Source organism: Eschrichtius robustus, chromosome 18 (assembly GCF_028021215.1).
Source record: "Eschrichtius robustus isolate mEscRob2 chromosome 18, mEscRob2.pri, whole genome shotgun sequence".
NCBI classification, from domain to species: Eukaryota; Metazoa; Chordata; class Mammalia; order Artiodactyla; family Eschrichtiidae; genus Eschrichtius; species Eschrichtius robustus.
The window spans coordinates 48,434,621-48,460,724 of NC_090841.1; the positions used below are offsets into that span (position 1 = coordinate 48,434,621).

General features: G+C 36.3%; 2 protein-coding genes across 5 annotated transcripts in view; both read left to right on the plus strand.

Moving 5' to 3' along the window:
• PIBF1 (progesterone immunomodulatory binding factor 1) overlaps positions 1–26,104 on the plus strand; it is a 209,289-nt gene that overhangs the window by 78,650 nt on the left and 104,535 nt on the right. The gene's annotated exons all lie outside the window — the stretch shown is intronic.
• Positions 15,430–17,316, plus strand: LOC137751985 (rab GDP dissociation inhibitor beta-like). Its single transcript, XM_068526700.1, is given in 4 exon segments — positions 15,430–15,815; positions 15,818–16,120; positions 16,123–16,292; positions 16,632–17,316. Coding segments are annotated over 4 exon segments (1,323 nt in total). The 5' UTR covers positions 15,430–15,433; the 3' UTR covers positions 17,100–17,316.

Genomic DNA, 26,104 nt, shown 5'->3' on the forward strand with positions numbered 1-26,104 from the left:
TAATGTTAGTGCTCAGAACTTTAAAGCACATTATAGGACCAAGGATTTATTGAAAAAATGAGAATAATGTCTGGAATCTAAAACTCAAAATAAGCTTGGACTTTAATAAAATGCCTAAAACTGCTAAATGTACTTATCTGGTTTTTGAGCTATAATATTAAAGTAAAGGGGAAAATCCCCATGCTTAGGGTTATAATGTTGCTAGATGATTTCAAAAAAGTAGGATTCTAGATATCCCCACAATTTAATTTTTCCTTAATTAATCTATAAACTTATTACAATTCATGTCAATAATTTCAAAAGACTTTTAGTGAAACTTGACCAGCTGACTCTAAGATTCTTTTTCAGAATTGCTGTGGCTATGCTTGTGCCTACTCTTGTACGTTTACTCTTCCACATGAATTTTTATAGTTATATTTTTCATGTTAATACCTTTCATCCGTCCAGAGTTCATTTTGGGGTATGGTGTAGATAGAGAACTAATTTTATTTTATCTTGCTCGCTATTAAGTTAACTGTACATTTAATGGCATCCAAATAAAAATACCAGCAAGATTTTTTTCTGCTTGATCTACACTCTAACTTTCTCTTGTGTTGGGTGGTATGGGAGTAGCACAGGCCTTTTGGGATCCTGGAAAGGGTAAGTGAGTTAGGGATGCATTTGGATTAAGTGGCTTGCAGTCACTTCTGTTTACAGTTAAATTATTGCTAGCCATTTCTGAGTATCAGTGGCTTCCAGGAATATTCTTATTACCCACTGTGCAACATAGGTTGTGAGAGATAGGAATGTGTCTCAGGTACGCATTACTGGAACCAGGGGTTATTGACCTTCTTTCTTGGTGGAGGGATAAGCAAGATGCAATCATTTATCCTTTATTTTGGAGGGGAAGCCCTGGCAGTCCTCTGACCAATGGGTACTTAAACTTCTTACTGATGTGGTGGCTTCTCGAATCTTCATAGGGTTTTTTTCCCCCAGCTTTATTGAGGTGTAATTGACAAATAAAATTGTAAGGTATGGAAAGTGTACATTGTGATGATTTGATATACATATACATTGTGAAAGGATTCTCCCCTCATGGAGTTAATTGACACATCTACCACCTCACATATTTACCTTTTTTTTTTTTTTTTTTTTGGTGGGAACATTTAAGGATTTAAGGTCTCTCATAACAAATTTCAACTATACGATACAGTGTTATCAACTGTAGTCACCGTGTTGTACATTAGATCCTCAAACATTATTCATCTTACAGCAGGATTTTTTTTAACCAGACGTATCAAATCTATGGTTCATATGAAAAAATTAAAGATATTTCTTAAATAATAAGACTTGAAAGTCGAAGTTACTCCTGGATCCATGGGCTGCAGAATCGATGTGTTAGCAGGCAGGAAAACAGCATTCATCTCATTGTACATCTATCCTCAGAGCTGTTGGTTAACTAAACACATTGTCATTGAGCACTAATATTTTGAAAGGAATCTTTTTTGTTTTTTGAGCAGTAGGTCTCAACAGTGGGCTTAAAGTATTCAGTAAAACCACGTTGTAAACAGATGTGCTGTCATCCAGGCTTTGTTGTTCCACTTATAGAACACAAGTAGAGTAGACTTAGCACAATTCTTAGGGCCCTAGGATTTTCAGAATGGTAAATGAACATTGGCATCAACTTCAAGTCACCAGCTTCATTAGCCCCTAACAAGAGAGTCAGCCTGTCCTTTAAAGATTTGAAACCAGGCATTGACTTCTCCTCTCTAGCTGTGAAAGTCCTAGATGGCATCTTCTTCCAATAGAAGGCTGTTCCATCTACATTGATAACTTGTTTATTGTAGGCATCTTCATTAATTATTTTAGCTAGATCTTGTGGATAACTTGCTTCAGCTTCTACATCATCACTTACTGCTTCACCCTGTGTTTAAGTTTTATGTAATGGAGTTGACTTCTTTCCTTAAATTTCATGATCCCATGAACCAGCCTCTTCAAGGTTCAAACTTTTCTTCTGCAGCTTCCTTACCTCTCTTAGCTTTCAAAAACTTGAAGAGACTTAGGGCCTTTCTCTGGATTAGGCTTGGCTTAAGGGAACGTTGTGGCTGGTTTGGTCTTCTATCCAGACCACTAAAACTTGCTTCATATCAGCAGTAAGGCTATTTTGCTTTCTTCATTCCTGTGTTCACTGGAGTAGCACTTTTAATTTCCTTCAAGAACTTTTCCTTTGCATCCACAACTTGGCTAACTGTTAAGCCCAAGAGGCCTGGCTTTCGGCCTATATCGACTTTCAACATGCCTTCCTCACTAAGCTTAATCATTTCTAGCTTTTGATTTAAAATGAGAAACGTGTGACACTTCCTTTCACTTAAACACTTTGGAGGCCATTGTAGGGGTACTGATTGGCCTAATTTCAGTATTGTTGTGTCTCAGGGAATAGGGAGGCCCAAGGAGAGGGAGAGAACCTGGGAAGATAGGCAGGGAATCTGTGAATCACCTTAAATGCCAAGCTATGCAGTCTGGATGCCATTCTGTTGAATGACATGATCAGAGTTCTCAGTTTTAGAACAATTACCCCGGAAGAATGAGGGATGAAAGTAATACTAAACTGATAACAGGAAGATAGTTCAGAGAACATTATAAATAGTTTGCTATCTTATATAGGCATGGTTCATGGCGCCCCCAAACAATTACATTAGTAACATCAAAAATCACTGATCCCAGGTCACCATAATACATATAATAATAATGAAGAAGTTTGAAATATTGTGAGAATTACCAAAATATGACACAGATACTAAGTGAGCAAATGTTGGGAAAATGGCACTGATAGACTTGCTTGATGCCACAAACCTTCAATTTGTGAAAAATGCAGCATGTGCAAAGTTCAAGAAAGCAAAAGCACAATAAAAGGAGGTATGTCTGTATAGGCTTGGAAGATTTTAATATGGAGATACTATTCTACAGTAATAGAAGTTATATCTAGAATGTGATTGGTGATTATCTTATTTATAGAATCATGCTGGGTCTGGGCACCCAAGCTCTAGACCAAAGGTCTTAAGAGGAAAATAACCAAACATATTCAAAAGATTAGAAAATGTCCTACAGTGTCAGATTATAACTGTCTACAGATATTTGAAGTGTACTTTTCTCACGTGGTCAGGCCTAAAGTAGTAGAATTGGGACCACTGAGTAAACATTACAAAAAAGGGTAAAGGTAAACTTTCTAATAGGGATTTTCAAAATGCCTTGGCATCAAGTATATTCTTCGTCATTAGAAGTGTGCAGGCATCAGCTGGCCAGGCATTCAGTAGGATTATGTTTGTAAGGATCGAAGTATCAAGTGGGTAGCTTGATGAGTCTAAAGTCCCTTTTGATCCTGAAATTATCTGTAACTACAGCTCAAAAGAGTTGATACGCTGGTTAAGTTACCATGTAAAGAAAATGGTGAACCCAAGCTGTTTTTGAGTGAATTTTTTAAATCTCTGCAGTTCACTTTTCCTGTTTTTTGTTTGTTTCAAAATAAAAACCTAGTATTTAGGACTATTATTTGAAAAAGACACTATATATTTTTTAAATATCCACTGAATTTTTTTAAAATATTTATTTATTTATTTGGCTGCATCGGGTCTTAGTTTCGGCACATAGGATCTTTTAGTTGCAGCAAGTGGAATCTTTAGTTGCAGCATGTGGGGTCTTTAGTTGCAGCATGTGGGATCTAGTTCCCCAACCAGGGATCGAACCCAGGCCCACGGCATTGGGAGTGCAGAGTCCTAGCCACTGGACCACCAGGGAAGTCCCTCCACTGAATTTTTTTTGGGTATAGATTGCCTAAGAATATTTTGGGCATATCATGTATATTTTTCGTATATACTGAAACCCAAGGAAAAATATTATTTTATTTTTCAGAGGTTGAGTTTTTAATACTCAAGTGTGTGATTCTGGTTTCCTTTGTGTCAAAATCAGAATAAACAGATGTGTTTCAATCTTTACATGCATTGTGATTTCTGTGAATCATGCTTAAGTAAAGTCCAAGACATGTCTATACACAATTTTCTAGTCAGGTATAACTAATCTCAACTTTTTCATTTTGTTGAAAGTTTTACTTTATCAAATGCTTCATTTAATGATCAAACAACCTGTGTTATTATAAAGAGAAATGTAGGGAAGTAGTATGCCGCTTTCAAACATGAATGAAAAAGGCTTTTTGCTGAAGGACTTTAATTTTCTACAAAAAATGGACTTTTCTCAGGCATATAAAAGACCTGTGTATGTCCCAATTCAAGTCCAACAATTCATTTAATAGTAAGTAACAAGTACCCAGCTTTCATGAACAGGAACAGTTATTACCTCTTGTTCTGTTGCTTTGAATCTCTAAGCACTTTGAGTATTCTTTCTGCCACAAAGGGGAAATTTTTAAACTCAATCAGTGTGACTAGAATAAATTTGAATACACTGTTAGCTCTGTGGGATCCTACAGAAGAGACCTATGTTTGAATCTAAAGCGTTAGCTTGTAATCCAAAATTAATTTTAATAGCTTTTTTTTTTCAGTTATAGTTGTTTTAATTTTTTTTTAAACTATGGTTTGACATATTTGGAATAGTTTTTTCAGTTTGTAAGTATTTTTAAATGAATATTACTTAAATTATGCTTTCATAATTACCTAAATTATGCTTTCAATCCCTACAACTTCTCTGGTAATAGGAGAATTTTGTCCTCATTTCTTCTCATAGAAGACAAAAGTAAGGGGGAATAGATCTAGTGAGTAGATTGAGTTTTACGTTATACTGGGCTAGTTTAAAGCTTGATATAGCAGCCAGCTGTCCTAAATTTCCATTCAGTGCTTTATCGCCAAGAGTAGAACAGTTTTGACATGCTTTTATTCTACCTTTTGTCATATTCTTATACTGTTTTATCTTTGTTTATCCGGTTTTTTAATCTTGCCTTGCTTCTTCAGCAGGCAAGTAAATGTTTGTGTCATTTTCAGTATAAACTTAATGGGATAAAGGATGTTGAGATTTGAAATAAAAGCTATAGTACTGTACTTAAACTTTGTTTACTTAATAAATTCTGTGATAATTTTATTCATATTATTCTTAGTTTTCATGGTTACATGAAGTAATTCACATCATAATTGTTATTTGAATGCAGAAATTCTTGATTCTCAATCCTATATTAAGTTACTCTTTTGACATACCTCTTTATGAAAGAAAAAATATACAATAAATTCGTGCTTCTTAAATAATTTTTAGTATTTGATTTTTTTCTTTGAAAATGTGCAAAATACTCTAATGATTTTTCAGAGTCTATAAAATTATCTTTTGTTACTTGATTTCTCTTCTTCTTTAAAATGTTCTATTTGCCTATTGGTTTGTTTCATTTATAGTGAAAGAGTCTAGCCCCATGTTCTCAAATTTCTCTTGGCTTTTAAGCTTCTGTTCCATCTGACATATATTTGTCCACTTACATAGGATGTCTCAAGCTGGTCTCATTACATCCTAAGTTACCACAATTGACTCTATTCCTTTCCTAGTAAAGGCTTTGGAAATAGTAGTACATAACGTAGTGTACATGAAAGCATTAAGAAATTTATTGCTGAGGTGAAAAATATCTGTTCCTTCTCAGTCTAGACACAAGCCTTTGAAAGGAACCGATAAGAAACACCCATATTCGGATCAAAACGTATGGATTTTGTTTTATCCACCTCTCATCTATCTTACTTTTTCTTTATTAGGTATTGGTCTGATCTGACATTCCTTGCCCCACCAGAAACAATGGCCCAGGGAGTCCTTTAACCATTCATGGATAATTTGTTGCTTATAATTGGGCTTAAATGGTACTACTGGTTCTGAAGTGATACACCTATTCTCCTCCACTTCAAAAGAATGTATCTTTTTTTTTTTTTTGCCACATACTTCTTATTTAATTATGAATAAATTCAGAGATGTGTGTTGTATTTATAATTGAACCATTCTGCATTCATGTTCTCAAACATTATAAACTAAAGTCTCTAATATTCCCATTACTTTCCAGATGGGAAAGAAAAACCTCATGAAACTTGGTAAATTTTTTGCAAAAGAATGTATCTTGAATATTTTTGTGCAGCGAGTCAAAATACACACATACACAAAGCAATTAGATATTGTTTTCTGTCAGTCTTTTTTTCTCAAAGAGGGACTGGGTAGCTTCTGTGGCCAAAAAGGATATTTACTCTGTATCAGGAGAATTAATGATGGATGCCAATATTGTTAACCTGAAAGTCCATGGGACAGAACATCTTTATACAGTAATAGACTAGAGTTATCAGCATATTTTGTTGTTTAGGTGGAACAATTGATATAGAGAAGGCTGTTTTCATACCTACCAACTTACACCTCTTCTCTCCTCAATCCTGAATAACTCGCAATGGCTGTCACTCTCAGGAGATCAATCCACTGTTGATCTTATAAAATCAAAGCTGTGCTCCAGCATTCTATCTTGGTCCTTATTCTTTTTTAACTTCTTATTTCGAATTTCATGTGTGCACAAAAGCTACAAGAATGATGCAAAGAACTCCTTTATATCTTTGATCTAAATTCAGCCCTTTTTAACATTTTGCTACATTTGTTTTATCATTTTTATTCTCTCTCTCTCTTTCTCTCCCCTCACCCCACACATTATTTTTTTTCTGAATAGTTTAGTAGACTGAATGCATCATATACTTTTGCCTCTTCAAGGTTTATTTTCTAGGAATAAGAATATTCTCTTATATAACCACAGTACACTTATCAAATTCAGGACAACATTGATAATAATACTTTTATCCATTTTTGTCAGTTGTCCGAATGATATCTTTTTATAACAGTTTTTTTTCTGGCACAGCATCCCGTCCAGAATTATGCTCTGCTTTTAGTTATCACGCCTCTTCAGTCTCCTTTAATCTGAAACAGTTCTTCAGTTTTTCTTTTCTCTTTTGTTTTCATGACATTTGATTCTTTTTATGTTGGATCATATACACATATATATTTCTTCCTTCTGGGATCTCTTCTACTCAGCTTTAACTGTCACTTTAGGGAATGATCAACAATGTTTTTAAACTCAAACCATACCTTTTCTTGTGTTTTGTAAACTTGTATTTCCAGCTACGTGACTGACATTTTTATCTCAGTGTTTTTCTGGGACTTTAAACTCAGTATTTGTGAAACAAACTCAGCTTCCTCTCACATTCACCCTTCCCAAGACAGAACGTGGCTTCAGCTGACTTCAAGTCATTAAACTATACTGCCATTTTTAAGTCATTTCTGTTTGAACTTTCAGAATAATAATCCTTTCCCCTTGCTCCTGTGTGTAGGTTTGTCAAATTTCATAGCTTCTACCCCTATAGCATCTCTAAAATCCTCCGCACTCCTGCTGGGAGTCATCCTGGGTCAGCTTCTCGTTACTTCTTGACAGGGGTCGTGCTGTAATTTTGTACGATAACCTCTCAGTTGGTTGCTCCATCTTTCCCCCTCGCTTAATCCTCTTGCCCAGACCTGTTCTTCCTGCCATAGTTTTGCATCCTGACTAACATCATCATTTGCCCAGACACTTGAACAAGAAAGCTGGTGGTTCACAACTGCTTTTTTTTCCTCTCTCTTCTTCCCATTTATTCAACCAACAGGTTATTTATTGATAACTGCCATGTGCCATTTGCTGTGCTAGATGTTGGTGTACATAAATAAATCAGTAAATGGGAGGTTGCCCCTGCTGAGAGTCAATAGAGGGAAATGGAAAATAAGCAAACAGATTCATAATTATTATGTTATAATTATGTGTTTTGATGATTGCTATGAACTAGATTATGTGAGGAGGAATAATGGCTCCAGCAGGGTATATCATGATAGGATAGTCCAGAAAGGCCTCTCTGAACACTTAACCTAAACAAATATGCTTTTTTTAATTCCTAAATATATCTAATCATTTCCCGCCTCTTAATCCCAGGTGCCACTGCTTTAGTCAAGTCTTTCTTTTCTCTTGCCTGAACTATTTATAATAGTCTCTGAACTATCTCGCCGCTTTCAGTTTAGTCCTATTTTCATCACTTATTCTTCCAGGGTAAGTGTTCTAAAACTCAGAACTCTAATTATGTCATTCAGCAGAATGGCGTCCATACAGCACACAGCTTAGCTCTTAGGGTCATTCACAGACTTCCTGCCTATCTTCCCAGTTGCAGGTATTTCTTTTGATTCTCCCCCATTTACTCAAGACAAATGGATCTCTTCAAGTTCTGTAAGTGTATGGTGCTTCCTCACCCTTTTATATGGGTTCTTTGCTAGGAATGACCTTTTCTCTTCCCTTGCTCATGTATCTTACCATTCATCTACTAGGTAGATACCCATTCAGTTGGTAAGAGTGAAATCCATGATCATGTCTTCTGTGCATACCTTAACTTCCTGTCAGAAATGCTGAAGTCTCTTCTCTCCGTTTCCTAGCATTATATTATAATTGTGTGTTTATTTACAAGTCTTTCCTCTGAAGTATTGGGACTTTTTTTGAGGTCAGAGATTTTCTCTTCCCCATTTTTGCTTCTCTAGTAAGGTAAGGCCTCTACTCAGTGTCTTTGAAATAAGTAATTCTCAACAAGTATCAATTTCAGTTGATTAGAGCTTACCATGTTCATTTTGACTTACAACTTTACATTATGAAGGCAGTTCGAGTGCTGAAAAGAGTGCCCAGGACTCGTCTTCATTTTACTGTATCAGTGGTTCCCAAATCTAGATGAATTTCAGTCATCTGGAGAGATTTTTTTTTTTTTGGAAGACGTATTTTTTTGCCTCTCTCTACTCCTAGTATCTAGTGTACTTCCTACAAAACCCCCAAATCATCCTAAGCTATCCATTCATCGAATATGTGTTTGAGAAACATGACAACAGCTTTTGAAAACACTTGTAAGCTATACGTTCTAAAGAAATGCTAGTTATTACTGTCTATCACTGTGCCCTTCTTGGTGCCTTAACCAGTAATCTCAAAGAAGATGTAAGCTTCTTCTCGAAGGCTAATGCCCTAAGTACCCTAAGATTTGAAAGAACTTGAGCAACTGTTGGTTATCTTATTAAAACATTGTTATCAGACCAAGGGCCAGAAGACAGGAAATAAACAAATGTCCCTATGCTCTGAAAGACTGAAGAGGAAAGAGTCTAGAACTATATACATCAGTAAACTTGAATGTAGCCCACTATGAACATTCTCAAACAGATTATTAAACAGATAGTGAGCATTTAGAAATAGAAATGGTGAAAACCAGAAGTCACCATTAGTTAACTATTAACTCTCGACAAACTACTTTTACTTCTTTTTTTTTTTTTTTTTGAGGTATTTACTAGAACTTCTAGAGAAGAAAGCCAGTGATAGAAGGAGGTATCTCAATTTCAGCAAAACATTTTGTTAAGATTATCTTTGTAGACACATGGGAATTGTGAAATTAATAACACGGTAAATAAATGATGAATTGAAAGCAGTTTAAATATCAGTTTCAAAGAATGTTGATTAGTAGATCAACCTAGAGGGACATTACTGATGAAATGTTTACAGGCTTTTTACTTAATTCTTAACCTGTCATTGGTTAAATCAGATTGGTTAAACCTAGATTTCTCAGTGAGCCCAGTGCGTAATTCTCTTCAAATTTCACACTTTCATTCAGTAAATAAATTTAGCGAATTGAGCACCTTGTACCTGTCACATACCCCATTTTGATATCCCTCCTTCCATTCTCAGTGATTAACAGGGAAGTAACTGTAAGTTAGCCAGTATTGCATAAAATCATAGGCTAGGAAACTCTGACCTATGGTTTAAAGAAAACTTTGTTTTTAAGGGAACTCTGAAATGTTAAGTTGATGGAGGACTTCTAAAAATGAAGATTTTTTAAGAGCATTTTTAGGATTTTCTCTGTTTGAATATTATATGGATGAAAATAAAATGAAGAAGATACTCTCATCTCCATTGGAAACTAAGGGAAGCCTCAATATGGTATCATAAATTTCAAAGAATTTTGGTCAGAAACAGTGTAACCAGAACACTCTACAATTTAGCAGGTAGAGTACAGTGAGGTGGATAGTATATAGAGGAAATTCTGTGCAGCTCCTGGCACTCTCCAGTAGAACTTTATGTAATAATGGAGATATTCTTTATCTGCCCTATCCCATACAGTAGCTACCAGCCACGTTGGGCACTTGAAGTTTAGCTAGTGTAGCTGAGAAACTGAATATATTTTATTTTATTTTAATTAATTTAAATTTAAATAGCTACTTGTGGCTTCAGGCTATTATTATATTAGACAGCTTAGCCCTAAAGTGAAGGGGTAAAGGCTGGAAATTTCAACCTCTTTCTCCATCATATATCTGCAGGAATGCCAGGCTAGAGGAGAGCCTGTTTAGTTGTGCTGTATCTTTTTTCCTTTGGTGCAATTTAGATTCTCAACCAAGAGTGATGGGGTTTGTATTAAAACAAACCAAATAGATGTAAAACAGATCAATTGCAGAGAAGAATGCTTGCTGTTCCATAGGTTGAATGGGGGCTATTTAAAATCTGAGGGGTTATGATGAAATTTGTAGTCTAAACTGACTTTTTACCAATATGACTAACTCTCCCAGAAAGAGAGAAATAAATACAAAATATGAGAGACAAGTCTAGAACTATAAACTTCCAATCCCATAAACTTGACCATGGGTAAAAGTATTTGGAGAAAATACAAACATAAGCTTCCAGACTCACTTCTTATAACCTCAGCTTTCTCCCTGCCTTTAAGCAAGGAAATTGCTGACCAGATAATATTTTCCTAGTCCTCCAGTTCATTGGATAATGGAACAATCCAAACAATGTTTTGTTAAACAGGAAAGAGGCGAAATGAAGGCTTGGCTAGAACTGCCTTCATTCAAAGATTATTAAGTGATGGGGGGTTGGTTCAGGGAGGACAAGTATGAGATATATGTAAATATTTTTTTAAATGGAAGGAGACAGTAGGAGTCCTATAAAAGCTGCAGAAGATAAAGAGAACATTTTAAAAGATCTATGCTAGGAATCTAGAAAGATTTTATAGATGATAACCTATTCACAACTAAAAGAATTTAAGAAAGCACAGACTCTTTGAAACCAAAGGCTTTGCAAAAGAATAAGATGGAAGGTGACTGGCAAAGTTAAAGAAAAAAATTACATAGAAAAATGACATACAAAACTTACAAAGGAATTAAAGAGAAAAAGGGGGGGTAGGGAGATCCAGAAAACTGAATTAAGGGGGGGTTTATAAAACAGAAACAAATCAAAAAAAGAAAAGAAAAAGCAACAAAGAAGTGATGCAAACGGTTAGAGAGGAGGTATTAGACATGGAGAACAGACAACACATATCCACATTCAGAAAATTAGTCTGTCAATGGAAGAAAACAAAATGGAAGAGGAAAAAAATATTTAGAGATACAATAAAAGAAAATTCTTTCTGGAGTTTATCAGAACTCACCACATTCTGGGTGCTGTGAAGAGGATGGGAAATAGCAATGTAGTAATCCAAGTGAAGTTATTGAATATGAACATTAAAGGACCATTATTAGAAGCATCTGGGCTGGATAAGTAAGTCATTTGCTAAGGAAAAAATACAGGTTGAGCTTAAGTTTTTCCTCCATAACTTTATACTTTATTTATTCATTTAGCAGTATTTATTAACAACCTGCTTTGAGCAAGCACTTTAACACTGGGATTGAAGATTTAACAGTGGTCTCTGTCTCAGTGGAATTTACGTTCCTATGGTGTAAATCAACACATATAAATAAGCGACAAAATAAAGAAGATAATTTTAGAAAGTAACAATTATTTGAGAGAAATAAAACAAGAGTGTGATTCAGGTAAGTGAGACTATGTGAGGGGTGACATTTTTTGCCTCCTGAGTGATGAAAACTCACTAGTCATGTGAGGACTCAGGAAGCCTGTTACCCACGTGGCATTCCTGAAAAACCTACTTGAAATGGTAACCTCACTAACCAAAGAATCAAAGAAATCATTAAAAAAAAAACAAAGAACTCATGAATTGAGATGTCAAGGTATAAAAGAACTGGCAGTGAATATTTAATGTAAAATTAAATCTCAATAACTATTGTCATTCTGCTTTCAAAACACATTGTAATCATAATTGTTATGGGGAAATTACAACATAAAAATAATGATTTAACATAAGTAGAGGCAAAAATAGCAACTTGCAACTAAAATTAGAGAATTGATGGTAAGAGGAAATAGTGTGTATATAATATACATAATATTGTATAATTATAATTTCCTCAAACTTCATAAGAATTAGTGGTTTTATCAAGAAATATCTATTTAAACATATTACTTAGTCAGGAAACAAAACATTAATTAAACTGAAAACAGACGATATCCTTTGTATACTGCCAGAGAAGAGGGAAGAAAAAAGAAAGCACAGACCTTATAACAAAAGATAGATAACAAAGCAAACAACAAAGAAGCAATACACAGAAAATATAAATTCTTAAGACGGCAGGTGACCGATTGTGTCTTTTCTGACAACAGTTGTAAATGTGATGAACTCACTATTATACAGGAAAAGAAATACAGTTTGGGTCAAAAACTAAACTATATTCTTTTCACAATAATAAGTGACTCTGGATGTATAAAGATGAAAAAAATAAAATGAAAAATAACACCGGATCTAAAACTATTCTGCAATAAATATTTATTAAAATTTGTTTTAATAATTCAGGATCTTGAGACTCCCTTTGCCATGACGATATATACACAATGAAGAGGTGCTCCAGAGCATTTATGCGTCGAATTTGCCACAGGGCAAGTGCTGATTGTCCCACTTTGGGTTACAGCCCACACCCAGACTGCTCGTTGTTGCCAGGGATCATTTAAAACATGGTTTGAGGGTAGGGATAGCTTCTAGATAAAATTCCTAGATAAAGGGGGGTGCCAACAGTTACTATAATGAACTGTTTACTACACTTCCTGATCAATAAATAATTGATGAAATAGGAAATAAAGCTCAGAAAATTTAAACAGTGCAATCATGTTGTTAATTCACAAGCACTTTTTCACTGAATTCAGCTTAAGGGTCACATTAAAGTTATGATCAAAGATACAGTTCAGTATGTGGCTTATGAATTAGCTTAGAGAGAATGTGTGGTAGTGAGATCAAGGTTTCAGGTCCATTCATCTTGCAGACCTTTTTTTTTCTTTTTTTTTTTTACAGAGGTGGGTGGAGGGGGATGAGTGGGGTCTATGATCTTTTCTAAATCTAGCCAGCTGCCTCAGAAATGTGTAATTTTGGGTCACAAGCAGAGAGAATAGATAGAATCCGTACAAATATCTAAGTATTACTAGAAAAAGAACTCAAGTACATGTCCTCCTGGTGACTTATCAATAACGTTGTGTTTGTAAATGAAAGAAAACACTTCATTATATATCTGCACATTTTTTAAGATGCTTTCTTAGAAATCCAGAGTCATAGGTGATCAGTCATTATGCATATGAATTGAATCACAGAGAGAGAGTGTGTGTGTGTGTGTGTGTGTGTGTGTGTGTGTGTGTGTACAGCTTTCTTTATAGGCTGCTGCTCTGTTGCTTAGGGGGAAATTTTCATAGATTTACATTTCGTAAATATATCCACGTCCAAAAAAAGATACGTGTAAAATATTGGAAAGCCAGCTGACTAAATCAACTCCTAAAAACTTCAGTTAAAAGTAAGATATTTTCCACGATTATTTTAAAATATGATGTTTACTGGAAGGAAAGTCCAGAGAATTACCACAGTTGAAGTGTGAGTGTATTTCTCCCACTTGTAAATGAGCTCTTATTTCCTACAGTGTATATTCTGGTCCACAGTGAGTCATTTTCAAAATGTTTCAATTTAACTCCTAATACATTTTTAAACTTGGCAGGCATATTTCGATGAACGTTACTTCCAGTTTTAGAGACTGCTTCTAAATTATACTTCAGTACTGCAGTCATTATGAAAAGTTCTTTCAGTAAAAAGGAAACAGGATTGATTGGAAGTGTATGTTTTAGAGGAATAAAAAAATGGTTGCCATGAATAAAAATCAGATAGTTAAGCTTTTAAAAATTTTGTTACTACATAAACCCTCTAATATTATCTTAAAAAGTTGTAGTATAAGGTTCTTTTTATTGATAGAAGATACTCAAGAAAAAATAAGATTTATTCTAGATAATAAAGTTAATATTTATTGATCTCTTACTATGCCTAGCACTATTTGTGTTTTACGTGTATTAACTTTTTTAATACCCATATAATAGGTAGTAGTTTAGTTTCTATAAACCATTCAGGCTTTTTTTCTATTATAGCGCATGGAGCCTGATAACATTTCTGGACATATAACTGGTGCTACATGAATGTTTGTAAAAGCTAATACTTTATGGAGAATTTTACATATTGCCAACTCTTGATAAGTATTTAATAATTACCTTTTATAAATTTATGCAATCCTGGAAATCTTATAAATCTTCTGGCAGATTTCAGTTGACCAAGCTGTCCATTGTTACGATTTTAATATCTTAATTTTTATCATAATGATGTTCACACTGTGCCTTATTCTTTTTAACACTTTATATTTTTTTTAATTTAATTTTTTTTTTTGGCTGCGTTGGGTCTTTGTTGCTGCGCGCGGGCTTTCTCTAGTTGCGGTGGGCAGGGGCTACTCTTCGTTGTGGTGCATGGACTTCTCATTGCGGTGGCTTCTTGTTGTGGAGCACGGCCTCTAGGCACATGGGCTTCAGTAGTTGCAGCACACGGGCTCAGTAGTTGCAGCACGTGGGCTCAGTAGTTGTGGCGCACAGGTTTAGTTGCTCCACGGCATGTGGGATCTTCCCAGACCAGGGATCAAACCCATGTCCCCTGCATTGGCAGGCAGATTCTTAACCACTGCACCACCAGGGAAGTCCCTAACACTTGAAAGAGTCCCAAAAGTTTAGAGTTGGGAAAAACTTAGAGGTCATTGAAAACATTCCACCCATTTAGCAGATGAGGAAACAAAATCTAAAGAGGTTTTCTGACCTGTCGTGAGTTACACTTACTAGGAGCAGAGCTAGAAGTAGATACATGTTCTCTTTGTTCCCATCCACGTTGTTCGTTCTGCCACACAATTGTGTCCTTCCATCAGTAAACAGTAAACAGCATATGAAGCACAACATGTGTGATGTTAAACAACATCAATAGGTACATCTTTTGCTCTCCAGTATGCATATTAAAAACAACAGGCTCTTCTCTTCCCGTCTGAGGTGGCAGCTGGCTCCCTCTTCGCCAGCTCCGTTTTCTCTCTGCTCCTGCTTCACTTTTCCCCCGGGCCGGCCCAGCCTGAGCGCTTCCGCCCGCCTCCTCGGGGTGGCCGCCTAGCCCCCGACCCCTAGAGTGCTGTGCCTTCTCCTTTCTCTGGGCTTCAGTCTGCCCCCGGCCCCTCCGTGAATGAGGGGTACGACATGATCATGCTGGGCACCGGCCTGATGGAATGTATCCTGTCAGGTATAATGTCAGTGAATGGAAAGAACGTTCTTCACATGGATAGAAACCCATATCCTGGAGGAGAGAGTGCATCATCTATAACACCACTGGAAGATTTATACAAAAGATTTAAAATACCCAGAGCACCACCAGCATCCATGGGGAGAGGAAGAGACTGGAGTGTTGACGTAATTCCCAAGTTCCTTATGGCACATGGTCAGCTGGTTAAGATGCTGCTTTTTACACAGGTCATTCACTATCTGCATTTCCAAGTGACTGAAGGGAGCTTTGTTTATAAAGGAGGAAAAATCTGCAAGGCTCCTTCCACTGAAGCAGAAGCCCTGGCATCTAGCCTAATGGGGCGTTTGAAAAACGTCGATTCAGAAAATTCCTGGTGTATGTTGCCAGCTTTGATGAGAACTATCCTAGAACTTTTGAGGGCATTGATCCTAGGAAGATGGCCATGAGAGAGGTGTATAAGAAATTTGACTTGGGCCAAGATGTTATAGGTTTTACTGGTCATGCGCTGGCACTTTACAGAACTGATGACTATTTATATCAACCATGTTGTGAAACCATTAACAGGATTAAACTTTACAGTGAGTCTTTGGCAAGATATGGCAAAAGCCCATACCTTTATCCACTCTACAGCCTTGGAGAACTGCCACAGGATTTTCACAGCTAAGTGCTATTTACGGAGGTACATACGTGCTGAATAAACCAATTGAAGAAATCATTATGCAAAATGGAAAAGTGATTGGTGTAAAATCTGAAGGAGAGATTGCTCGCTGTAAGAAGCTCACCTGTGATCCCAGCTACTCCATCATCTGTGATCGAGTAGAGAAAGTGGGCCAGAGACTTCCCTGGTGGTCCAGTGGTTAAGAATTCACCTTCCAACACAGGGGATGTGGGTTCGATCCCTGGTTGGGGAACTAGGATCCCACATGCCGTGGGGCAACTAAGCCCGTGCGCTGCAACTACTGAGCCTGAGCCTACGCTCTCTGGAGCCCAAACGCCACAACTAGAGAACCCGAGCACCACAATTACTGAGCCCATGTGCCACAACTAGAGAGAAGCCCATGCACCACAGCAAAGGATCCCGCATGTCACAAAGAGGATCCCGCGTGCCACAGCTAAGACCCAACACAGCCAAATAAAGAAATATTTTTAAAAAAGAAAAGAAAATTGGGCCAGGTGATCAGAGTCATCTGGATCCTCAGCCACCTCATCAAGAACACCAGCAACGCCAGCTCCTGCCAGATCATTATTCCACACAACCAAGTCAACCAGAAGTCAGATATCTATGTCTGCATGATCTCCTCCGCACACAACGTGGCAGCACAGGGCAAGTACATTGCCGTCGCTAGCACAACCGTGGAGACCAAGGAACCCGAGAAAGAAATCAGAGCAGCTCTGGAGCCCTTGGAACCAACTGAGCAGAAATTCATTAGCATCAGTGACTTCCTTGTACCAAAAGATTTGGGAACAGAAAGCCAGATCTTTATAACCCCTACGTGTGATGCAACAACTCACTTTGAGATGACCTGTGATGACATTAAGGACATCTATAAGAGGATGATGGGATCTGAGTTTGACTTTGAGGAAATGAAGCAGAAGAAAAATGACATGTATGGGGAAGACTGACAGCAGTACCTGTTACCATCTAATTAGGACAAACTTAAAATTTGGCAAATGATGCATATTGTATGAAATCAATATTGTAAGGCCTGCTTTTGTGATCAAAACTGAGAGATTGCAGAGCACTGTACCAGTAAATATTCCTCCCCTTTCTAATATCATGTATGAACTTGTTTTCATGGAGTGGCTCTTCAGAATTGGCAGATTCCCACATTCTGTTCAATTTAACTGATACTAGCTTATTTTTTCTAGTGAAGAATCAGTTTTGAAACGTGATACTGATACAGAGAACTTGATAGAGTATTTGTATCTTTTAATCAGCGTAACCTTTGCAGTTATGAGCTTCTGCTGCTCAAGAGCTGGGTCAGTACAGTTTGTGTGCCATCTGTCCTCTTGACATTAAGGAGATTCAGAATCGAATGTTCCATAATCAGCGACAGCACCCCTCACTCCTCCCCACCCCTTTTCATTTACATCACGTGTTATAACAGTGCCCAGGCAGCACAGCCACAAGCTTGGTTTATGGGGGCCTCCAATTCTAACCAACCTCCAGACTTCGAGAGTCATTTTGGAGGAAGCCTCTGTGCGATGTTTTAACCTAATAAAATTGATGAGAGCAGAGGGGAAAGAAACCTATCGTAAAGCAGGTAAATGTAGAGCTTCTTTTGTATCCCAGGTGTGGCTTCTTCAATGGACCAAACTGCAATGCAGTATTGATTTGACAGAGCCTCTGCTTCAACGATGTCTGTCTCACAATGGCTCCAAATGATTTCTGTACTGCAAAATAAAGCCAAACTCTGGAAACCAAAGCAAAACAACAACAACAAAATTCACAATGATACTGTATTAATATGGCAACTGTGGTTGCCATAATAAATTACCACAAACTTGGTGACTTAAAACAACAGAAATTTATTCTCTCATAGTCTGGAGGCCAGAGGTCTGCAACCAAGGTGTCTGTAGGGCCATGCTCCCTCCACAAGCTCTAGGGGCAATCTGTTCTTTGCTTCTTCCATCTTCTGGGGCTCCAGGCATTCCTTGCTTTCCTTGGCTTATGGCCACATCACCTCCAGTCTCTGCCCCTGTCTTCACATCACCTTCTCCCCTGTATGTGTTTTATAAGGATATATGTGATTGCATTCAGGACCCACCCAAATAACCCAGGACAGGCTCTTCTTCTCAAGATATTTAACTTAATCACATCTGCAAAAAAACTTTTTCCGTGTAAGGTAACATTTACAGGTCCTAGGGATTAGAACATGGACATACATTTTGGGGAGGGACCACCATTCAACCCACTCCATATGCCTTTTAAGTCATTTGAATTAGTATTTATTCAGATCCTCCAATCGGAATATGATTTTATTTTTAAGTTATCCAACCAGAACTTTTTAAGTTATCAGCGAATTTTAGGAGTTATTAAAATTCTATCAAGTTGGATTATCTTTTCAACCTACTAACGTGACATTTAGCAAATTACTTGCTCTTGAGCAAATGGCACCTTAAAGATTCTAGACTCTGTACCATATGATGTTGTGACATATTTATTATGAATTAAAAGACATCCTACAGGGCTTCCCTGGTGGCGCAGTGGTTGAGAATCTGCCTGCCAATGCAGGGGACACGGGTTCGAGCCCTGGTCTGGGAAGATCCCACATGCCGCGGAGCGACTGGGCCCGTGAGCCACAATTACTGAGCCTGCGCGTCTGGAGCCTGTGCTCCGCAACAAGAGAGGCCGTGATAGTGAGAGGCCCGCGCACCGCGATGAAGAATGGCCCCCACTTGCCGCAACTGGAGAAAGCCCTCGCACAGAAACGAAGACCCAACACAGCCATAAATAAATAAATAAATAAGTAAAATATTAAAAAAAAAAAAGACATCCTACTTAGCTAGAATATTCATAGATACTCCAAATGTAATGATACCTACCATTTCTAAAATTCTTTTTGTCCAAAATCACAGAGATGGAAAATGCCCAAAAGAATACATCTCCCAGCCTCCAGGCAAGGGTGCACCCAGATCATTCTAGTCAGATAGACTGTCCATATGTAAACCTGTAAAGGAGCTCATATACCTGTAAATGACAATGAAATGTTAGCTTTGAAATTGTTTTTTAAAGTAGTTTACAGGAAAATCAAGGTATGGTTAATAGCCTGTCATTTATGAGAATGGAATGTTCTGTATGTTGCTACCACAGGACATGTCTATTCTTACTCACTTCTCAACTTTTGCCGTTGGTTAAACTGTGCATTGATCCAGAAATAAGTCAACATGTTTAAATGGGAAATGTGTTATTAAATTCAATCATTTGTATATAGTAAACATTTTTTTTTTTGGACCCCAAATAGCACTTGTAAAATATAAATCAGGTTGTTTAAAGTGCTGGTCTCTAATTTTTGAAAATTAAAACTATGAACTGAATGCTTCTAAAGGAAAACAATTTTTTAGCCAGTTTTCCATGTTGCTAGCTACTGTACATTTATATGTGTTATCCAATGTAGTAAATAATGCCTCTTTCATTATAGAAACTACCCCTTGCCCACCACTATCAATAGCTCCCTTAGATATTAAGCATTACACTTATAAGAAATTGTAAGCTCTAACAACCTTTCTGCAAGCTTATGTACCAGTTCTCATCCCACAAATTTTAAGCACTACATTTACAAATTAAGGTATACCAAGACATAGCTAAAGTTTATGACTTCTTAAACCATACATATGTCTTTGATGATAGAGAGCACTAGAGAAATGTTGAACTAATGGCTCAAACTTTTTATAAGCTTTCAATAAAAAGTACAGCAATAGTAATTCTTGGGGTTCATTTGAATAGAACTATGAAAAAGGTATCTAACTTTTTGCTTTTTATGAATTTTATTTATAAAAATTATGATATAATTTTATAAACACTTCTAAGAATTTTTAGTTGCCAATACTATCTGATAGGTGTTACAAATTTATAGCTACATAATTGTACCTAAAGTAAAATTCCATACAGCTAAACTCATTTTCCTTGACCATTTTATAATAGAACCTAATGGAAATTAATTGCCGTGACTGCCTCTTCCCTGTGAGAATTTGAGTATCCGCTGCACAATTCTATGAAATGTTCTCTGCCTCCCTCGTTTCTTTAATATGCGGATGAACTTAAGGCTTCCTTCCTGTCAATTCCAAATGTTTAACACTGCTTGCCTTAGTTCCTTTTATTTTAAATGGGAGCCAACATCATGAACTCCGTACTTTACAATGAACCTCAGAAAGCAAAAGAGAAACATATCTCTCCCCATAGTTTCAGAGAAGAATGTGGAGAAAAATACGTTGTGCTGTGCTCAGATTTCTCTTTGGTGGAGTGTGGACTATGGTAACAGTAATAGGGAGGTAAAATCTCTCTGTGAATTTTTCTTATGCTGGGCTAGAAAGTATTCAACTCAATATTCATTGAACCTTTGTGCATAACACTGTAGAAGAAAAAAAGATCTTAAAACATGATTTTTGTTTCCAAAGAGCAGAAAGAATAAATGTATATACATATTTATATTTTAAAGCAAAATGTTCTCTATCTTAAGGAGTCGATACTGGTCTCTGAATGTCCCTATCTATTTTAAAGGAGAATCGGGAATGACCTATTAGCCTAGGTGGTATATGAAACAAGCATCTGAAGTATGAATTGTGATATGCAGATCTGAGAGAAGGGCATTCCCAAAACTTTATAAGCCTTCCTAAATGTAGGAGAAAAAAAAAGTAAAGGATTGTCAGGAAACAACAGATAACTCAGTCAACTGATTTGGAGTGTACAGTTAGGTAGAGAATATAAATAATTTCATATTCTGGTAGGCCTGAAATGTCAGAATAAAGAGCTTATGTTTCTTCAGTGAGCAATGAGGGGTGATGTGATGAAAATCATTTTAGAGAATTAACTTGGCAGTAATATATCTATATAGACATATTATATATATATTATATATACTTCTATATATATATTCAGAGTAATTCAAGATACCATGAATAGGAGCACCTGAAGCTCAGGTGACTTGTAACGATGGCCTCAATTGGTGTGATGGCATAGGGAATAGATGGGAAAATTGGTTTTAGAAATACAGCTGGGGGATGGTGACTTGTGGAGATTTTTCTACCCTGCTCTGTACTCACCACCCTCCCTTTCCTGGAGAAAAGAAATTTCTAATATGTTTGGATCCTATTCCAAGACACTGTTCGGGCCATGTTTCTAGTTGGGTAGTCTCTAGCAAAAAGGTCAAAATCATGAGGACAGCTTGCTCTTCCGCTTCCTCTTTTCCTGTGACTAGAAAAACAGGGTTGGAGATCACTTGCAATGTTCAGTCTTTGGCAGTATATACACGCTGATGTATTTAGTCTTCAGAAGCTAGCCCGTGTTAAGATGGGACTGGGGCTTAATGGCCTCTCTTAAACCTTAAACCTATCTCATTCTCCATCCACATCTACCAGAGACCTCTGAATTGGGGTTTTCACTATGAACCCAGCTAATAACATGGTCATAATTTTATTTCCCGTTTGTTCCTGGACTCTTTGCACCTGTCTTTTTCAAGAACATCATGCTGAGGGTGCATTAATGCATTTAATGGAGCATTAAATATTTCTTGGATTTCCCCAAATATCCTCTAATAGTACCCAGTCCCACTATCTTCACAAACAAGTGGATCCTACGGTCTGCACACATTAGAGGCAATATAATTTATGTTTCAGATTACTGTTTCTGGACGTAGATTGCCTAGCTTATGATACTGGCTCTATTGTTACTTGGGTGCATGCTTTAGGAAAGATATTTAACCTCTGTGTCTCCGTTTCCTCATCTATAAAATGAAGACAGTAATAGTAACTTAACTCATAGAATTGTTGTGAAGACTAAATTAGTGTTTGGCATAGAGTTTGTCACATAATCAGCATTAAACAGTAGCTATCGTGGTTATTAAGAACTCAGTAACTGACTAGATTTGAAAGTATGTTTGGGGCAGTTATCAGTGATTCCTACAAAATTTTGGATAGTGGAGTTGACAATGATTTCATAATCAGAAATAAGACTTTCTGAAAGCAGAGGTGATTCATGGATGAATGAAGGTTATGATATTGATTTAGGACTTGTACTTGAAGTTCTAACACAGCACTGACATAATAAAAATATGGTAAATAGATGGGACTAAGGAACTCAAGCCTGGGAGAAAGATCAGGCCTATAAGATAAAAATTTGGGAGACATCAACATTGCTGAAACTTGTAGTAAAAACTGTGAAGTTTGGGAAGAGATTTAAAAAGTGCTAAATACTTTCTGTGGGTTAGATACTGTGCCAAATGCTTTGAGAGTTTTTTTCCTTCCTTGATTAATTTTTTTCTCAATTTCTGTTATTTCTCACAAATGCTAATTTTTTTAAGTGAGGAAATTAAGGCTGAAGGAGATTGTTTTCTTAAAATGTCATAGCTGAAATCTACAAGCAAGCTATTAAACTAATGTAACTTTAGCAAGATTACAGAATACAGGGTCATCATGAAAAAAGTCAATTGTATTTCTGTATACTAGCAATAAGCAGTTGAAAATTTTGAAAATTAAAAGTTTTTTAATACTATTTGTAATAGTGTCAAAAATACTAAGTATTTAAGGATAAAATTAACAAAATATGAAGCAAGTACACGACACTGAAAACTAGTAAATATTGCTGAGAAAAAGTAAGGTAGACCTAAATAAGTAGAGAGACACGTTCATAGATTGGAACACTGAATATAGCTAAAGTGTCCGTTGTCCCCAAAGTGATGAATAGATTCAGTGCAATCATGATGAAAAACTCAGCAGGTATTTTGTAGAAAATGAGAACTAACCTAAAATTTATATGGAAATGTACAGGACCCAGAATATCCAAAATAATTTTAAAGAAAAAGATGAAAGTGCCAGGATAATTCAATAAGGAATTATATAGTCTTTTCAACAACATGCTAGAATGTTTTGATATCCAGACGCAAAAAACTACACCACAACCCTTACCTCAAACAAAATATAAAAATTAATTTATAATCATTCATAGATCTAAATACAAGGACAAAAACTAGAAAAAAACCATAAGAGAAAAATCTTATTAACCTTGGGTTAATCAAAGAGTACATAAATAGGACACAAAGAGAGTGAAGCATGAAGAAAACACTTGTTAAATTGGACTTTACCAAAAAAGAAATTTTTGCTCTTCTGATAAAAAAAGGAAAAGGCAAGACACAGACTTGGGGAAAATATTTGCCAAAAATGTATCTAATAAAGGACTTGTATCCAGAATGCTTACAACTTAAGATAAACATTCCAATTTAAAAAAAAAAAAAGGGGGTCAAAGGTTTGAATAGACATTTCATGAAAGAAGAAATGCAAATAACCAATAAGCAAAAGAACAGATGCTCAACATCATCAGTCATCAGGAAAATGAAAACGAAAACCACAATTAGATACCACGACAACCAGAATTATACAATCTAGAATGGCTAGATTTTAAAACGCTATTGCTACCAGATGTTGACAAGACTGTGGATTAACTGGAGTATCCATACATTGCTGGTACAAATGCAGAACGGTACAGTCACTTTGGAAAACAGTTTGGCAGTTTCTTATAAAGTTAAACATTAACTTACTATATGATTCAGCAGTCCTACTTCTGGTTATTTACCCAAGAGAAATAAAAACATGTGTCCACACGGGACCTGTCTGTAAATGTTTAAAGCAGCTTTATCATAATGGTCCAAAACTGAAAACAACCCAAATACTCATCAGATAGTGAATGAATGAACAAATTTTGGTATATTCATACTATGTAAAACTACTCAGCAAGAAAAAGAAACCAACTACTCAACATGCAACAACATGGGTGAATCTTTTAAAACGCATTATGTTGAATGAAAGAAGGCAGTTACAAAAGGCTACATACTGTTTGATTTCATTTTTGTGACACTCTAGAAAAGACAAAACTAATGACAGATGGTCAGTCACCAAGAGCCAGAGGTAGGTTAAAATATTGACTTCAGAGTAGCACAGAGAATTTGGGGGTTTGATGGAAATGTTCTGTATCATGATTGTGGTGGCCATGGTTATATGACTATAAACATTTGTCAAAACTCATAGACTTATATACTCAAAATTGGTGAATTTTACGTATGTAAATTATATCCCAATAAAGCTGGGTTTCTTTGAGTGATTAAAAAAGGTATAGCCAATGGGTGGTTGTGTCAGTATTCAAATTTATTTCTCTACTTTATGGCCGGGGTGGGAGCGTCAGACAAAAAATAATTGAAAGTTGGGAAGCAGAAGAAACCTTTGCTGAATAGATAACTGATCTTAGTAAAGAGGGAGTCGTCAAAAGAGAGTGAAGAGGGCTCTGAACGTCTTAATAAAAGACAGCAATTTTTGGAACACCCAGTGCAGAGAATATAATAGTCTAATAGATATGAATAAGTTTATTCCAAGCAGCAGTAAGAGCTGGGTCATGGACTTGGTTAGCATGTTGTCAGTAATGTTCCAGAGCTTCTAATCAGAGGTTGACAATTCAAATCAGAGCCAAACCAAATCTAGCCTGCCATCTGTTTTAGCACAGCCTGCAAGCTAAAACTGGTTTTTATATTCTTTAATTATTAGAAAAAAATCAGAAGAATATGTCATGACATTTGAAAATTATGAAATTCAAATGTTAGTGTCCATAAATAAAGTGTTATTGGAACACAGCCACACACATTTGCTTATGGATCACCTATGCCTCCTTTCATGCTACAACTGCACAAAGCCTAAAATTTTTGCTTCTGGACATTTACAGAAGAAGTTTGCTGATTCCTCATCTAAAGCATTTATGCCAGCTTTTCAGGAGCTTCCACAAGTAGCAGTGGTCATTATCCACCTCCTTCTCTGCGGCCATTCCCAGGTCTGAGTAGGCGGGTCACTGTTTGTGGACTGCTTCCTGGATATCAGCATGCTTTTCCCAGCGCATCTCTGTAGCTGGGCAAATGAAAAACTTTTTGACTTTGAAGACATAGTTCTGTGTCTTGGTAAGGATAAGATATTTACATTCTACTAACTGGAAAAAAAGTCAAGTTCTGTGCTTCCAAAATTTCTATATTTCAAGTAATTAGAACATCTTATGGTTCATATGAAACTTGAAGAGACATGTAGGCCAGTTTGAAAAATGGAACTGCTTGGCCAGGAAAGCATGTAGGGTCACCTATCATTTTACCCATGACAGCCCTTTTTTTTAAATTTTTATAAGAAGTGTCTGGCAATCTTGAGTATTTAATTTCATTCAACAAATACTTAGTGTTTGCTGTACCAGCACAGTTTTAAGCATTTTACTCATATTAGTTCATTTAATCCTCATAACATGATGATATTACTATAATTATTCACACTTTATAGCTATGGAAACTGAGACATAGGTAGTAAGGGGAAGGTGTGGACCCACACAGTCTGGCTTTAGAATCCTTGCTTGATTTAGTTATATGTAAATATTTAAAATTACATTATGTAAAAGAATGCTTCAGTCTCATTACATGAACCTTCAATATCACTTGAGGCACTTTTTTAATTAAAACAATTAAAATAGTTTTCCAAAACAAGTCCTCTTCACTGCTTTTTTTTTATATTTACAGCAGGTCCTTATTAGTCATCAGTTTTATACAAGTCAGTGTATATATGTCAATCTCAATCTCCCAATTCATCCCACCACCACCCCACCGCTTTCCCCCCTTGGTGTCCATACGTTTGTTCTCTACATCTGTGTCTCTATTTCTGCCCTGCAAACTGGTTCATCTGTACCATTTTTCTAAGTTCCACATATATGCATTAATATACGATATTTGTTTTTCTCTTTCTGACTTACTTCACTCTGTATGACAGTATATAGATCCATCCAGGTCTCTACAAATGACCCAATTTCATTCCTTTCTATGACTAATATTCCATTGTATATATGTACCACATCTTCTTTATCCATTCATCTGTTGATAGGCATTTAGGTTGCTTCCATG